At 28.6% G+C, this 16,800-nt stretch overlaps 1 protein-coding gene across 19 annotated transcripts in view; it reads left to right on the top strand.

The window, feature by feature from the left end:
* The window catches only part of LOC136979409 (ankyrin-2-like), a 376,384-nt gene that overhangs the window by 100,984 nt on the left and 258,600 nt on the right, over positions 1-16,800 (top strand). For 17 of the 19 annotated variants that reach the window (XM_067275359.1, XM_067275370.1, XM_067275369.1 and 14 more), the window contains exons 15-21: positions 1,011-1,109; positions 2,483-2,680; positions 4,855-4,953; positions 9,727-9,910; positions 10,503-10,649; positions 12,652-12,781; positions 14,355-14,372. In XM_067275359.1, the coding sequence (XP_067131460.1) occupies positions 1,011-1,109; positions 2,483-2,680; positions 4,855-4,953; positions 9,727-9,910; positions 10,503-10,649; positions 12,652-12,781; positions 14,355-14,372 (875 nt within the window). The remainder of the gene's footprint in view (positions 1-1,010; positions 1,110-2,482; positions 2,681-4,854; positions 4,954-9,726; positions 9,911-10,502; positions 10,650-12,651; positions 12,782-14,354; positions 14,373-16,800) is intronic. The other 2 variants (XM_067275362.1, XM_067275361.1) reach the window with 1 other exon arrangement.

The raw sequence follows: 16,800 nt of genomic DNA, 5'->3' as shown, positions 1-16,800 counted from the left end.
ATGAATCAGATTTTATTCATCTAGATAATCAAGGGATATTCCATCAAAATATGCAAGTAAGTTCTGATCTTATCTAAGAATTACATGACTGTCAAGTAAAAACTTCATTATTATGTTGAAGCAAACAGGAGGGTAAGCAAATTTTATTATGAAACAATAACCTATAGTTGTACCAGTGTTTGGTAGATTCTAAGTCTTTTATAGGTGTATATTTGGATTAAATTGTATGTTTTTTTTATTAAGTGACAAAACTGAGGTTAGTATTCTTAGTTGGAGTATTCAGAGTGCAAAAAATCATTTTTTTTGTACTACTTTCAAAAAATGTATAATGTTAAAAATCTTTAATTATAGATTTAATAGAAACTTGGATTATAAAGTTATCAGTTAAAGAGCCAAGTATATTTGCAGAAGTCTTAACTTTGTTATAGTTCCAGAGTTCAAGAAAATAAAAGTAGGAAGATCAAAAGGTGGACTATTAAAGCCAAATGATTGCAAGATTATATTGGGCTATATTACCACTATTAATAAGTAAATGCTAATATATTGATATATGACAATTTTATATACTGTGTGTGTGTGTATATATATATTGTCATTTATATATAATCATCTGGCTTTAATATATAACTATCGGGTTTTAGATGTTGATATTTGTATAGCTAGACTATTATTGATGTTTGTCATTTATAATGTACTATACTGTACTACTGAAATAAAACAAAGGTTATCTATGTGATTTTCAATGTATTCCTGTTGTAATGGGAGTATAATCCTTATTACGATAAATAAATAATTTTGATATATAAACATCAACTTAAAAACTGAATTTATACTTAGAGCATAATGAACTGGCAATTTGGCAGTTTGTTTGGCTTTAAATGATTTGATTTGATTATAATACCTTTTCAAGTTTTAATAGTTAGATGTAATGCATATTCATAATATAAATTGCTTATAAATATTTCTCTATTGTAAACATATTTTGTTAATTAATTTAATTCTTTTCTTAGGCTGGGTTTACTTCACTTCACTTAGCTGCTCAAGAGGGTCATACAGACATGGCAACTTTGCTGATAGAGCATAATGCTGATGTTAATGCAAGAGCTAAGGTATTATGATAATTAGTTTGTTATTTTTCTCTAAGTATAAATATATGTTATTTTATATTCACTGAATTCTTCATTAATAGACTGAATCAATCATTAACAGTAGATGACGTTGAAGGAACACTAACATTTTCAATCTGGTTTACAAGTCATCCTCAGACTTGGTACCATCTCTCCTAACCAGTATTGGTTAGGAGAGATGATGGGATAGAGCAAACAAGCATCACTATCTCATGTTTCTTCCTAATTAACACTGGCTTTCCACTTTCATCAGTCCATGCTTGAGGATAGCCCATTAACTAAGAGAAAATGTTAGTGTTCCTTCTACTGTTAAAGATAGAATGATTAATTTAGTGGATTAACTACAGTTGCTAGTTCTTCCTTGTTTGTTGATAGATAATATATTAAAAGAGACATTTTTAAATGCATTGTAAATAAATGTATATTTATATAAATAAAACTTTATTTCAGATTTGTGTGTAAGGAAATAATGTATCATGTTTTTAAGCATAAAATATATATTTAAAATTCAAAATTCATTATATAACTGATTACAGACTTGTCCTCTAGTTAAATTAGCCTTATTATATGGCAGATTGTTTGGCATTAATGATTTATCATTTTATAATTTAAAATTTGTATTTATGAACTTTTTATACAAATAGACATTTTGTAGAAAACAGAATTTGTAAATATGAAATTTTTTACAACTGTTTTTAAGTTAATATTTTACAAGTTTTAAGTTAAGTACAAGTTTAAGTTTTAATATTAAAGCTAAAGAATTGTATTTTTTTTATAATTAATTAATACAAAAATAAATAGATGATGTAATATTCTTAAAATTATTAGAAAAGTGTAAAATGGAATATAATAGAAATATTTCTTTTGAATAGATTAATATTATTTAGAATATTATAATTAAAAATTTGCTGAATATATCAGATTAAATGCCAGATTATAGGTAATAGCTAAAACTTATAGAAAAAGATAATGTATACCATTTTTTTTTTGGCATTACATAAAAATAATTTATTTTGCAAGTGCTTTCAACAGTAAATAATTGATCTCTTCAGGCAGAATCATTCATTGAAAAAAATGTTTTATTCTCTACAAATGATTCTGCGTGATGAGAACAGTTACATATACCATTGAAAATTACTCTCGAAATAAATTATTTTTACGTAACCTTGACAGATAGTGGTATAAATTATCTTTTTCTATTAATATTTGACATGTATGGTTATTTAAAACTTTATTACTGAATTCATAAATTTAATTTTTAGTTTCATAAAATAGTGATAGTTTTTAATATTTTGTAAATCATTTATGGCAAAATATCATTATCTTTTAATTTATTAAATTTTTTTAATGTATAGAATGGGCTGACACCTTTGCATTTATGTGCTCAAGAAGACAGAGTGAATGTAGCAGAAATATTAGTTAAAAATGGTGCAGAAATTGATCCACAAACAAAGGCTGAATATTCACCTTTACATGTGGCTTGTCATTTTGGCCAAATAAATATGGTTAGGTTTCTCTTACAACATGGTGCAAATGTGAATTCCACAACTTCTGTAAGTACTGTTTAAAATCAACGTTTTTATATTGAATTCATTATTATATGATATATTAATTGTATTATTATTATTTTTAATTTTAGACATTTATTAAATATACTTTTGTGTATTTAGTACTTTAATATACTTATTTAATATATGTCAATCAAACAGGTGGGGAGATAAGTTAGTTATATCATGCCATCTGATATGTCATTCATTTATATGAAGGAAGTATTCTGTCTTTTGCCATTAAATTTGTTTACCTGAAAAAATTAAATACTTGCAAGTGCTTTCAACATTTCAAATGTCATCATCAGGCAAATGATGATAATGGCATTTTGAAACGTTGAAAGTATTTGCATGTTAAAATGGGTCTAGGTGAATAGAATCCAGTAGTATGGGGTCCAAATATAGACAAAATTATCATACTTGAAAATTCTAAATAAAGTTTTAAGAAATTATTGAGATTTTCCAATTTTACAGCATGATATTTAATGTATAAATAATTGTTATGATTTGAGGGAAAAATTTGAGTTTGTAATTTTGTTTGCTCTTATCATTATAAATAAAAAACAAGTTAAATATCAATTATTTTGTGAACATTAATTTTTATGAAATCCATCTTAAAAACAAAGCATTGATAAATATATCTCACTAACTTTATGAAGCTTTGCAAAATTTTAACTTATCACAAACGTTTTCAGTCTCCTTAGGACCTTCTTCAGGTGGAATTCTAGTAGAGAAAATGTTTTCGTTCTAATTTCCGTTTCAAATGTGTTCCAATTTTTCGAATTTTCTTTTAAATTTAAACATATAACAATGTGTGCATGTGTCGACGACTATAATGCCGGGGTCATACGTAGCCTGCCAAGCCCTCAAAAGCTGTTTTTCATCCTTAAAATTGATTGAGAGGCCTTGGCATTCTGCTTTAAAGATCTCTAATGCCTCCAAATTCCTAAGATGATGTATCTGCTGAGTTTGCTGGATCATGGTCGCCTGTTGTAATTTGAGTGTAATGCCATTTTCACTGGCATATATAGCCAAGGCAGTATTGTTCTTCTTCTTCTCAATATTGGTTTTATACTCACGGAGGCGTTGTTTGAGCGATCTTCTCGTGGAACTGATATATACCAGATCTCTATTGAATCTATCATCCCTGAGTGGAATTTTATACACTCCCAGCGTTCTTTCGATGTCCGCTCGATCTTTCCTGTTCCTAAGCATGGGAAATGTGTCTGGTTTATGTCTGTAGGCTATTTTCGAATTAGTATATGTCTCAATCTCTCAATATATGGAGTGCATATGGCACTCATACATTATAGTAATAGGATGGGGAGACGCATCCCACTGTGGACTATTTTTTGGAGCTCTATCCAATTGATTTTCAGGTCAGCTTTTTTGTTCGTCTGCTATTTTAAACATTAACTTTTTAAATATTAACTTTTGCAAAGCTTCATAAGGTTGATGAGAGATATTAATTTTTATTGTAATTGTTTTCAAATGTAATTTGTAATGTATTTGTATTGCATTGTAATAAAGTATTAAAGAAAAAAAACTAAAAGATACAAATAAAAATCATATTATTTAGATATAAAATTATTTTAATAAATTAATGTTACGATCAAAGATTTAAAAATTTATTCTAAATATGGTATAAAGTTTGTACATCTTCATAGACTACAACAAAATAGTTGAATACTTCTTAAATATGCAAAAACAATGATATATTATTATATATTATATAATATTATTAATAAAAAGACTTAAGGCAAAAAATATAGTATTTAATTTTTAAGATGCACCATTGCATTGGATGCATCACATTTTTCAACTTGAGGGGAAAAATATTCTTTTCATTTGGCTTATAGGATGCATCCTAATTTTCAGATAAATTTTAGGTACAAAAAGGGTATAAGGCAAAAAATATGGTAAATTTTACAAATATTTTGACTTTTAAAGTATCATTGTTTTGTACTTCAAAAAATATCTGACTGTTTTGAAAATTTTTTAATATTATTTTAAGATTAAAAACATACATATCTTTCTAAATTATCATTTGTAATCAATTTTTAATTAAATGCTTTTTCCAGATATTTTTAATATAATTTATAATAATTTTATTACCATACTATCAAATTATACTTTAGAATTTATGATAATAACTAATATGCAGTTCTTGTTCTTTTTAGTATGGTTATACACCTCTTCATCAAGCTGCTCAGCAAGGCCATAATTTAATTATTAACTTGTTGCTGGAAAACCAAGCATCTCCAAATATCGTCAGCACTGTAAGTTACAAATTACTTTATATAAAAATGTTTTCCTTTTTTGACAACTCTCAATGCAAAATTATTTCTTATAGTAATTTTGCCTATACTTCAGAAAAGAAATAGAATTTTCCAGAATTTGAGTTGACATCTGGAAAAATCTTTCAGGTTTAGTCAATGTTATAAATATAATAATACTAGCAGATGAGTCCGGCGTTGCTTGGGGAAAAGTAACAATAGCAAAGATTAAGATAATTAGATCATAGCCAATCTTACCCATTTTCACCAGGTGCAAGAATTAGGTCCCCCTATTCCGAGGCTTATTAGAGAATTTTTAGATGAGTCTAAAAATATGTTTGATTTCCCACAAAAATGCAAAAAACCACATCTAAAATAGTACAGTAGAAGCTGAGTTTTTCAGGGTAATTGTTAACCCTCTACCTCTCCTCCACATGGAGAAATTTCCAAAAATCCTTTCTTAGTGTACATTCTCACGATGTACCCTAACTGTGTACCAAATTTCAACTTTCAACTCCTAACTGTTTGGTCTTTGCACTTACTATTATTATTATCAACTCATCTCAATTATATTATAAGATTAGGGTCAAATTTATGAGAAATTTCATTTTCACTATTCTATTTATCAGATATCTAATAGAGAAAAAATTGGTTAAAATCATTATTGAATTTTAACTGAATAAATCTTTAGTATTTAAAAAGATTTTTTATTTAAGTAACCTGTAAAATAAAAAAAAAATCAGAAATTTTTTTTATTATAATGGGGAATTAACTTACTTGATGATAACCTTACTTGAATTAAATGATTAATTTTAAATTCTAAAATCTAAAAAAGTTTGTTTGAAACATTATATTTCGAATTTGGAATGAATTCAAATATTCGTTCGAATTTGTTTATTTTGGATTTATTGTTACCCAAAATGTGAAAATGATTAAAATATTTATTAATTGCCAAAATGTATACTATATGTGCCACTATTTATTTTCCTTCTTTAATATTCACACTTTATATTGACTAAAACTAACTCTCCTCCTCTTCCCTCAGGGAGTGGAATTTCCAAAAATCCCATCTTAGTATGCATTCGCGTGTTGTATCCTAACTGTGTATCAAATATTAGCTCTGAACTCCTCCTATTTGGGGTCTGTGCTTATTATTATCATCAATCCATCTCAATTACATATATAGATTATCATCATCAACCCATCTCGTTTATATTATAAAATAAGCAGCATAATCATGTCTGGATCCAGAAAGCCAAATGAATACTACAAGTTTTCCTAATGTTATTTATTTATTAAAAGTATCATTTTAATGGTTTGGTTTGATGGGATAAGACAATTCAATAGACAGGCAGTCAAGGGGATGCCTCCCAGGATGACGTTTTATGAAAAACTGTCCCTTGTTTAAGTGTTAGACACATGTAGAAAACCTGGAAAACTCTATGCAGTCAGCTCATTTGTGAGGCACAAATCCATGACAAGTGTTTGATGGTTTTATCCACATAACCATTGGTTTGCACCCATTTTAATATAAAATTTTTAAGATCGACCATAGGATGTAATGTATGATTAAGTACATTGATCTAAACATATACCATATTTCCTTGATTAAACCCTGGAATTCAAATAACCTCCAGTCTTTGATAAGCATGAAGAATGAAAGTGCTGTTAAAAATAAACCTGGGTTGAAAAGCATGTTGAAGTATTGCACATAATATTAGGTTGAGTCATAAATAAGTTCCATTTTCTAAACTGAAATTTATTTGCCAATAAAATGTACAAAAATAGACTTTAATCTAACACATATTCACCATCATTATTAATGACTTCTTGCCATTTTTCGGGCAACTTGTCAATTCCCCTTGCATAAAATTCTGGTGGTTTCGAATAAAAAAACTCCTGGATGAACTCCTGGACTTGGTCATCATTTTGGAAGCATTGCCCTTGTAAAGCATCCTGCAGTGCCCGAAAAAGATGGAAATCTGTTGGTGCCAGGTCCGGTGAATATGGTGGATGAGGCAAAACAGACCAGCCAAACTCCAAAATTTTTTCTTGTGTAATCTTCGCTGTGTGTGGCCTTGCATTGTCATGCAATAAGGTGATCTTTTTTCTGTTAACAAGTGCAGGACGCTTTTCATGAAGTTTTAGCCGAAGTTGCTCTAACTGTTGTATGTATACATTTGCAGTAACAGTTTCATTGCGTGGCAACAACTCAAAATGGATAATTCCTCGACAATCCCACCATACACATAACAAAATTTTCCTTCCATGCACACTGGGCTTAGGGTCTGGTTGTGGCTGATAATTTTTGTCAACCCATTGTCTTTTTCGAATAACATTTTCGTATGTGATCCACTTTTCATCTCCCGTAACAATTTTAGCCAAAAAAGATTCCTTTTTTGCCAAGAAAGCAAGGTAGCAGCTATCGACCTTCTGTCAGCTTTATTCCGTTCACTGAGGTTATGTGGAACCCAAACTCCCAGCTTGCTTACTTTTCCTAGTTTTTGGAGGTGACGATTGATGGTTGATTGGGATGTGTGCAGTTTCTCTGCTAACTCCCTCGTCGTTTGCCGTGGATTCTGCTCAATCAGGACCTTTAAAACGTCGTCGTCAAAGTCTGAGGAGCGGCCTGGTCTTTCTTCATCTTTTAAGGAGAAATCACCAGAATGAAATTTTGTAAACCACTTTCGAACTGCTCTGTCTGAAATTACACCACTGCCGTAGACATTGCAAATCTTTTTTGTTGTTTCTGTAGCGTTATTGCCGAGTTTAAAGCTCCCACAACATGATATGGCGTACATGCACTTTCAAATGTTCCATTTTAAATGAATTCAAAAATAATTTTTTATTACATTATTGACACTTCAGTGTTAAAATTTACATTTATAGACTATTTGCTAATAGCCACTAATAAAACTCAGTTGAAGCAACACAACATCTGGCAAGTATTTGACAGTCATTTACACTTACTCGCTAACGGAACTTATTTATGACTCAACCCAATATAATGTAATTTAGAATGGCAGGTTTCTTTCTTTTTCTATTTCCTAGCTATGAGCAATAAGAGGGTGTTTTTTCAAGCGCATTGTGAGTTTGATCAGCCCTACAATGGGGCAGCTAGATAGTGAAAAATGGAACCTGACATATCCACGACAGAGCACTTCCAAAAAATTTCTGTAATAGTCATGTTTCACCAGCATGTATCTTAACTCATAAATTCCAGGGACTTTTCTGACTCTCCCAGATTTGATTCCGGACTCCCCAGAGTGATAGACTTAACTATCTCAGCCATCCATCCAAAATAATAAGTTTAAACCAGAGAATGGTAGTCAAGATTCTGATTCTGACAATGACATTGAAATAGACACAAATGAGAACATAACTGAATCGGGTTAGATATGAAAACAGTAATTATTGCAAATGTTGTAACTGTAACCTTTAATAATTAGGGTATTTCTTTCAATTTTTATCCACTCATCAATTTAATCCTGCTGCAAGATGATAACTCTGGCCTTGAAAAAAACCCCATAGGATATGTACATTTTAAAAATAAGGTTTAATTGATGATTTACATTAAATCCCCCAAGTGTTTAATTGAGGAAATACAGTAAATATTATATCAAAAATAGTCTACAAAACTTACCAGATGTTTTTATTAAAATATGTTTTTTTTAAAAAAATAATTGTTTTTGTAACTAAAATAAAACACAAGAATTTATTGGAACGGAAAATAAAACATATAACACCTTTAACACATCCAGTATAAAGATTTAATAGCTTAAAAAAAAAAGTTTTCGGCTGCCTTGATCAGTCTTCGTCAGTTAATCGAATAACAAAAACGAACCAAGTTCGAATTTACAAAGATCACGCATGCGCATAGATGGGATTATGCTACAAACAAACATAAAAGAAACTAATAAAGAGCCAGAGGCAACAAATAAAGGAACATAATAAAACCATACTAGATTTTTTTTTTTGTGCCGAAGTGTAAAAGCGACAAGAGGAAGGACAACTCTAGTGAGTTAACTGGGGTGTATTCGATACCGATAAAGGACCATCGTTTCAACACCAACCTTGTGTATGTAGGCGCCACGTTACGCAACCTAAAGCAAAGAATAAAAGAACATAAACAGTCAGTGAACAGAAGCATTGACAGCACGGTCTTATCGGCATCTGCTAGACAGCAGGATATAACGGTACACTGGGATAAGGCTGCCATCATAAGAGCCACTAGTTCCAGGCAAGCGGTCAAACACACGGAGAAAATAGAAATACATAGGGCACAGCTGTCTACACTTTGCATCAACCACAGAGATGCGAATGGCCTATCATCTGCCTGGAAGTCCCTTGTTGAATAACGTATTGCAGGATTTTATGCTTCGGCATGAAAAAAAAGAAAAAAAAACCTAGTATGGTTTTATTATGTTCCTTTATTTGTTGCCTCTGGCTCTTTATTAGTTTCTTTTATTATGTTTGTAGCATAGTCCCGTCTATGCGCATGTGCGATCTTTGTAAATTCGAACTGGGTTCGTTTTTGTTATTCGATTAACTGATGAAGGCTGATCAAGGCAGCCAAAAACGTTTTTTTTTTTTTTTTTTTTAAGCTATTAAATCTTTATACTGGATGTGTTAAAGATGTTATACGTTTGATTTTTTTTGTATTATTTTATTATTATTTTTTCATTTGCATTATAATTTTGTATTATTCTATCTTTTTACTTTAAAAACAAAATAAAGTTTGTTAAAATAATAACATTTAAATATTATATTTTATAGCAAGGACAAACTCCATTATCAATTGCACAGCGTTTGGGTTATATATCTGTAGTGGAAACTTTAAAAGTTGTAACAGAAACAGTTGTTACTACTACAACAACGACGGTGATTGAAGAGAAGTATAAAGTAGTTGCTCCAGAAACAATGCAAGAAACTTTCATGAGTGATTCAGAAGATGATGGCGGTAAGACTGAAATTATTTTCTAATTTATTTTGAATCAAATTGAATCTACACCTTTTTTCTATTATGTGTAATAGTTAAGTGAAATGGATGTTTTCTACAATCCTGAATCATAACCAAAGTGAAAGTGATTTAATCTGTTTGATGGAATTTAATTACCTCAAACAATTTTTCTAATGTGATTTGTTAAACAATTCCGTCATGATATTTATAAATTATAATATATTATTTAATTAATTTTTTTTCTGAATTACATTTCTTTTTAAAAATATTTTAGAGGTCAACTGTCTTTATTACTTAACTTTTAAAGTTTTATCTTCATTTTTCCCATACAATATTTTGCAAATTAATTGAAAGAATATTGATGAATAAAAATGATTAAATCTTTCAAAAATCATCATCAATTTTTATTTTGATTTTTTTGTTTTTTCTTCTACTCACTCTTCCTCACTAATCACTTAATTCACACTTCCAATCGTTCTTCATTATGTATAATTCTATAGCTTGTTACTATGACATGATCATTATTTTATAATTTTATTAATATTTGTATTAATATACTATATGATCATTATTTTAATGTATGTATTTTCAGGAGAAGAAACAATGCTTGGTGACCAGTCATACAGGTATTTAACTGCTGATGAAATGAAGTCCCTAGGTGATGACTCTCTACCAATTGATGTAACCAAAGATGAAAGACCAACAGAGTCCATGATGTTAATGAAAGAATCATCAGCAGGTAATATAAAAATTAATTGAGTTTTAAATTAATCCAGAAATAAAATAGTTGATAAACTAATGAACCTTATATGAGTTTATTTCTTTTATAATTTATATTATTATAATATGCACAGGATCTCCATTAGCTAATATTTGCTAACCATGGAATTTCAATTTTCATAAAATACTATTTCATTATTCATGTTTTTGTCATTCTTTTTATCTGAAGGTTAATTTATATTTGGATTCTGGAATAAAAATATAATTGCTATGGTGAAGGTGAAATTGCTGTTGTTAACTACAGATGGAATTAAATATTTTGGTTTTAAATTTTTTGATCCATATAAGTAGGCTTACCAGGATTGTGCTGGTTTTATAATGTGGTCCCGGCATTCCAGCCAGTTTCTCATTTTGTCCTGGTTATTTGGTAAAATTTTAAAAGTGCCAAATACACAAAAAGTAAAAATAGTGCAGCCACAGGTAAAATGACAATTTGGCAACTAAATAATCCCCTCTGTTACACTCACTGTTGCCAATTTAAATATTTTGTATCTATAATAGATCTAAAGTATTTTTAATGTTGTCTAGATGTTTTCTCCAAAGTATATAACATATGGCCCAATGAATTTAGACATTTTGTTTTTTCATCCAGATATTTTTTCACATAATTTATAATAGTATGTAGCCTATAAGATCCAGATATTTTTATTTCAGTTTTTAGATATTTTTGTTTCAATTAGAGTTGGCAACACTGAAACTTACACTGACCACGTCATTGTTGCACATGTCCTATCTTAGTTGAGTTCAAATTGCTAGTTGACATTTGATACTGTACATTATATTAATTTAATCTCCAAAATGCCATAAAGAAACCGTGTGTTTACCAATGATTGAAAAAAGGATTATCCGTTATTGAAAAAAGTCCGTGATCGTATTGATGAAGTGAAATATGAACTGTGCTTTTCAGAATTTTCAGTAACTCATAGTGGGCATTCAGACATTAAAAATCACTTGAAATGTGCAAAACACAAAGCAAGTCTAGTAGCAATAGGAACTTCCTCAAATATATTGTCATATTTTAAAAGTACTGATTTAAGTGACAAGGAATTTTTAAAGAAAGTTCACACTAGTGATAAATACAGCCTTTTCAATCATAGGTACTTATCCTAGTAGACTTTATTTTCGGTTGCGAGTATTTTCTAAAAATTGTCCCAGTTTGAGAAAAAAATATTATGGTAAGCCTACGTATAAGTAATTGAAACTGGCAACTTAGTCGAAAGCAAGAAAATGTAGTTGTCTTGATGCCGTATGCATCTGAATTAATTGGTCTACATTTGTTGATAGCTACAGCCACCAGCAGAATTTTTGCCCCAATCTTTAAGTTGTTTGCCAATAATTAGTAATTTTGGGGACTTATTCATTAACAATTATCAAGAAGTAGATGGGATTGTGATATGAAGCAATTGCATTGGTGAAGCAAAGGATACTCAACTTTTGCATACTATAATTAGCTCACATAAAGTTCGTTAATCTAAAATAGTAATTTGTTACATCTTAGGTTGTTGTACAAATCAATGTTTTATGATACATTTCTTTTTGCTAATATTCACAAACATTGTATAGGTCAGATGTCAATCATGAAATTGCGAGTAGGATGGTATTAACACAAATCTGCTAAATTTTTTAAAAGTAACTATACTTCTAATGTTCTGATTAAATGCAATCTAGTGTAATATATTAATGAAATTAAAAAAAAATGATAAATAAATATATTTTTAAAAAGATATAGACATTTATGTTTAGAGATTTTATAATTACATGCAAAAACTGAAGGAGTTGAACTGGCTATTAGAATATTATGAACCAGTTTGATTAGGCAAGAAATCACACGCTTATTTCTTTTATTATGAATAAAGATTAAAATGTCAAATCATGAAATTATTGTAATTGAGATTTCAATTCTCTTAAATTGTTATTATTATAATAAATTTTTATTAATATACTTAATTGTAATATTTTAGCTCCTCTCACAATTGAAGAAGACCATCTCTCTCCTCAACACAGTCAAATGATTGAAAGTGCTCTCTATGGTTCTTACTCTCCTGACAATGTAGATATATCACTAACTTCAGTTGCACCAATTAGTGCTGGGTAAATATTTCATACACTTAAAACAATAAGCATATTATTGTATTAGTTATAAGTATAGATTTTGTTATTTATGTTGGCAGAATCCGATTCCTTTGTAGTAATTAGGAAATTGAAAATCAATGGAAGTCTGTTCAGATTTTTTAGAACAAAGTATAAAAGTTTAGAGTTAAAAAATTGAGTAATAAGTTTTATTAAAAACGTTACATCTCCTTTTGGAGCAAACAATCGAAATGAAAAATTTTTTAGAATGATAAATAATATAACATTTTGAAGGTGAAATTTATATTAATTTAATATTAAATATATGAGAAAAATGAAAATATTTTCTTGTGTAATTGTTTACAATTTTGTAATCAGAACTATTTATATTATTATGTTAAGTACTAACTAACTTTTTACGATTTCTGCTGGTTTTTGGTTTTTGTGATGTAATAAGATGTACCTTGTACATGAACAGCATGCATTAACAACTTCATAGTGGCTTGATTCAGTGACTATTTTGCTGAAAGGAAAATTAAAAATTCTGCCACTTTATATAATTTGTTATAATTTTACATAATGTTATAAATGAATCTCTGATACTAGTTCCTAATTTCAATTATTGCTGAAGAAATGTGTTGGTATAAACAATTTATTACAAAAGTAATAACAAAAAATACATATTTAAATTTTATATTATCATCTTTATGAAAAATTCACTTTTTGATAAAAGATGGTCACCACAATTATTAATTTATGATACTTAACCTAACCCAATTCATTGGTAAGAATCTGTTGTCTGTTTGTCATGTTTTGTATGCTTCACTTATTTTAAAAATTAAAATAAATATTGTTTAAATTTGATTAACACAAATTTGGTTAACAAAACTTTCTAATTAATTTCATCCATTTACATTGAATAGTTTTATTATATTGTAATTTTTACTTTTAAGAAAATTTTATTTGTTCAAAATTTAAGATTTAATAGAAGAATTATCATTCGTTTTATGAATTATCATCATTATGATTGAAACTCTGCATTATGATAGTATAAATCAGATAAAATTTAGTTAGAAAATCTTAGTAGCATAATAATGATCATTTTAATAACTAATGTCCTAACTAAGCAATATATATTTATTTAATTTACATTAAGCAATTAATTATCTGAGTCCTATAAATAGCTCTTTTTAAATACTTAATGTTCATCAGTTTCTAAGTGTGTGATAAGTCCTAAAAAAAGCTATTTATCGTGCTCAGATAGTTAATAATAATAGGACAAAAAGCATAATATTAATTACTGTAATTTCATTAGTTGCTTAATGTAATTAAGCAACTAATGAAATTACAAAAAGCTATATTAAACAGTTGAAGATTTGCTTGGGGAAAAAATGATGAATTGTTAAAAGCATTTGAAAAACAGACTTTCTTTTAAGCTTTAAAATTGTATTTTGAATGCATGCATAATCAATAAATTAACTGATATATTAATTTATAAAATAATATTTTCTGTTATAGTTTCTTACTACAAATAATTTAAAGTTCTGTTTTTAACTAAACATTTCTCTTTTTTTAATTGCATGGATACTTTTAGCCGATTAAAGTGGAAGACGTAAGTATATCATGTTAATTTTCCGATAGCTTTATGTTTCCGTAATTAATTAGTATAACTTTAACATTGTTGCCTTAAGCAACGACATAGATACTTAATTTTTAATGTTTAGCAGATACATACTATTATAAAAGGTGAAGTTTTCTATATTATATTAAAACTGAGATTATGGCACAAGATGGTATTACTAAACTGTGGTTGGGTACCTGTTCTTTGTGCCAAAATTTCAAAAGTTTTGACAACAAAATGTTTTGGAATCATAAATATGCAAATATCTAAGTTGTAGCCTTAAGGAAACTACATTAGTTTTTAATAATAATCTTTAACAGAAATCATATTATCATTGATATTAAATATTACACTGAAGTTATTTAGATTGAATGAATGTTAAAAAAATAATTTATATTACGTAATTGTCACATTAAACAGTATGTTTTACTCTGATTAAATCAAAGAATTATATTCTTTAGTAATATGAAACTAATATCTTACGAGTTGTATCAGTAACATAAAGTTGTGAAAATGTGAATAAGTAAGTTTACTAAAATGAGAATATATTCTATTTGTGTTTGATTTCCTCAACTAATAGGTAATAAAATGAAATAATTTAGTTTAAAAGAAACACAAAAATTAAAGTATCAAATGAAGTTTTTAGTTATGGTCATAAGTTTTAGGAAAATATTCAGTTTCCACATTTAATTTAAATAATTGATTATTCAATTAATTAAATTAAATTTGGATTGTTTAAAATAAAAATCAATTTATTTTTGTATAGTTTCAATATTCTTTTTTGTAATAATCAAAAAATACCAACATTTATTATCTTTATATCATAATAAGTATATTTCAATCCACCCGAATAATTTTCCACATACGTAATTTCATGGATTGTGGGCTGGAGTCTTAACAATTAACAATAATACTGAAGGTTTGATATCCAATAGCAATGGAAGGCTTATGTTGCATATTTAACTTATACCACACACAAATTTATTGGATGTTAGTCTCTTGGGTGCTTACATGCAGTTTGATGTTTGAATATGCAGCTGAAACCTTCCATTGCTATTGGAGACCAAACCTTAGATTTTATTGAAAGTAGTTAAAACTTGGGCCCATATTGGAATGGTATAATATATGATACTTCCATTAATATATTATATTATTTAAATAGATTTCTAATATTTATAATTTTCAGTTTATGAAGCAGAAATAATAAATTATGTCTTATGTACAAAAGACACTCCAATAAACCATAAAATTGCGACAAAACTTTAATTTCTAATGTTTTTGGCTAGATTTTACCAACCTTCCACAAAAAAGAAAATACAAAGTGAATGCTGGTTGCATTCAAATAAAACAATGATTTTAAACATTCTAATATAAGATATCGTATATTTCGTAAATATTTTGTTCTAGTTTTACTGCAGCTTTAAGGTTTATTGGAATATCTTGACTATTGGAAACTACAATAATACATATTAATGTTTTAATTGTGTTTTTAAAATATATGTCATAATTTATTGATTTTAAGACACTTCCTTATTCATTTTTACTTGTCCAAAACAACAATTGGCAATCATTATAAATAGACTGTTATTGGTATGTAACACACCATGCAGATGTTTACAGCTATACTGTTGATTTGTGTAGTTGAAAATATTATTATTAGTATAATTCAAACAAGCTTTGCCAGTAACAAGGGTTTAAAATTAAACTGCCTTTGAAATGACAGTATTTATGATGTAAATTAAAACAAATAGTTTTCTACTGGGTGATCATAATTAAAATACTCCTATTTAACACTGTGGAGAGATATTTAGCAGTCCAAGTGTCTCTTATGGTGTTTCTGTGAGAGTTTCTATAATTTTTTACAGAGTATCATCAGCAGCTGAGTTCTCACATGCCAGTGGATTGTTGGAACATAAGTTTAGACAGAGAATGTTATGGCTTGGATGGACAAGTACAAAGAGATATTCTAGGCCCTGTTGCCTTCCTTGCTCTCTGTGTCCAACTCTTGTATCTTATCTACAGTGCTAGAATACTTTAACATTGTCCTGTTCTTTAAAGAGTTTGAATGTAGATGTAATGGACAGCAAGACCTTATATGGAAGGATCGGCCCAAGAGTTTTTGGCACCATAGCCAGCATCAGTATGATGCTGGGATTAGGCATCTTTAACTGATGCTGGCTATGATGTATCTAAATTTTTGCACCCTAGGTGACTGCCTAGTTTGCCTATAGCTTAGGCCAACCCTGTCCCAAATTTGATATTAAGAGATTTCTTTAAAAAAGAAAATAAGTATCAAAACTCATTACTTGGCCACAACTGTTGAATGTTACTCTTATCAGTTACAATGACCATCACCTTGCTAGAATGCACCATTTCTTGTAAAGGTGTTTTATGAAAACAATAATGTTTCAGCTGCACT

The sequence above is a fragment of the Centruroides vittatus genome, unplaced genomic scaffold, assembly GCF_030686945.1.
Source record: "Centruroides vittatus isolate TY-2023 unplaced genomic scaffold, ASM3068694v2 contig_620, whole genome shotgun sequence".
Classification (NCBI taxonomy): domain Eukaryota; kingdom Metazoa; phylum Arthropoda; class Arachnida; order Scorpiones; family Buthidae; genus Centruroides; species Centruroides vittatus.
This window is presented reverse-complemented; position numbering and strand designations above follow the sequence as displayed.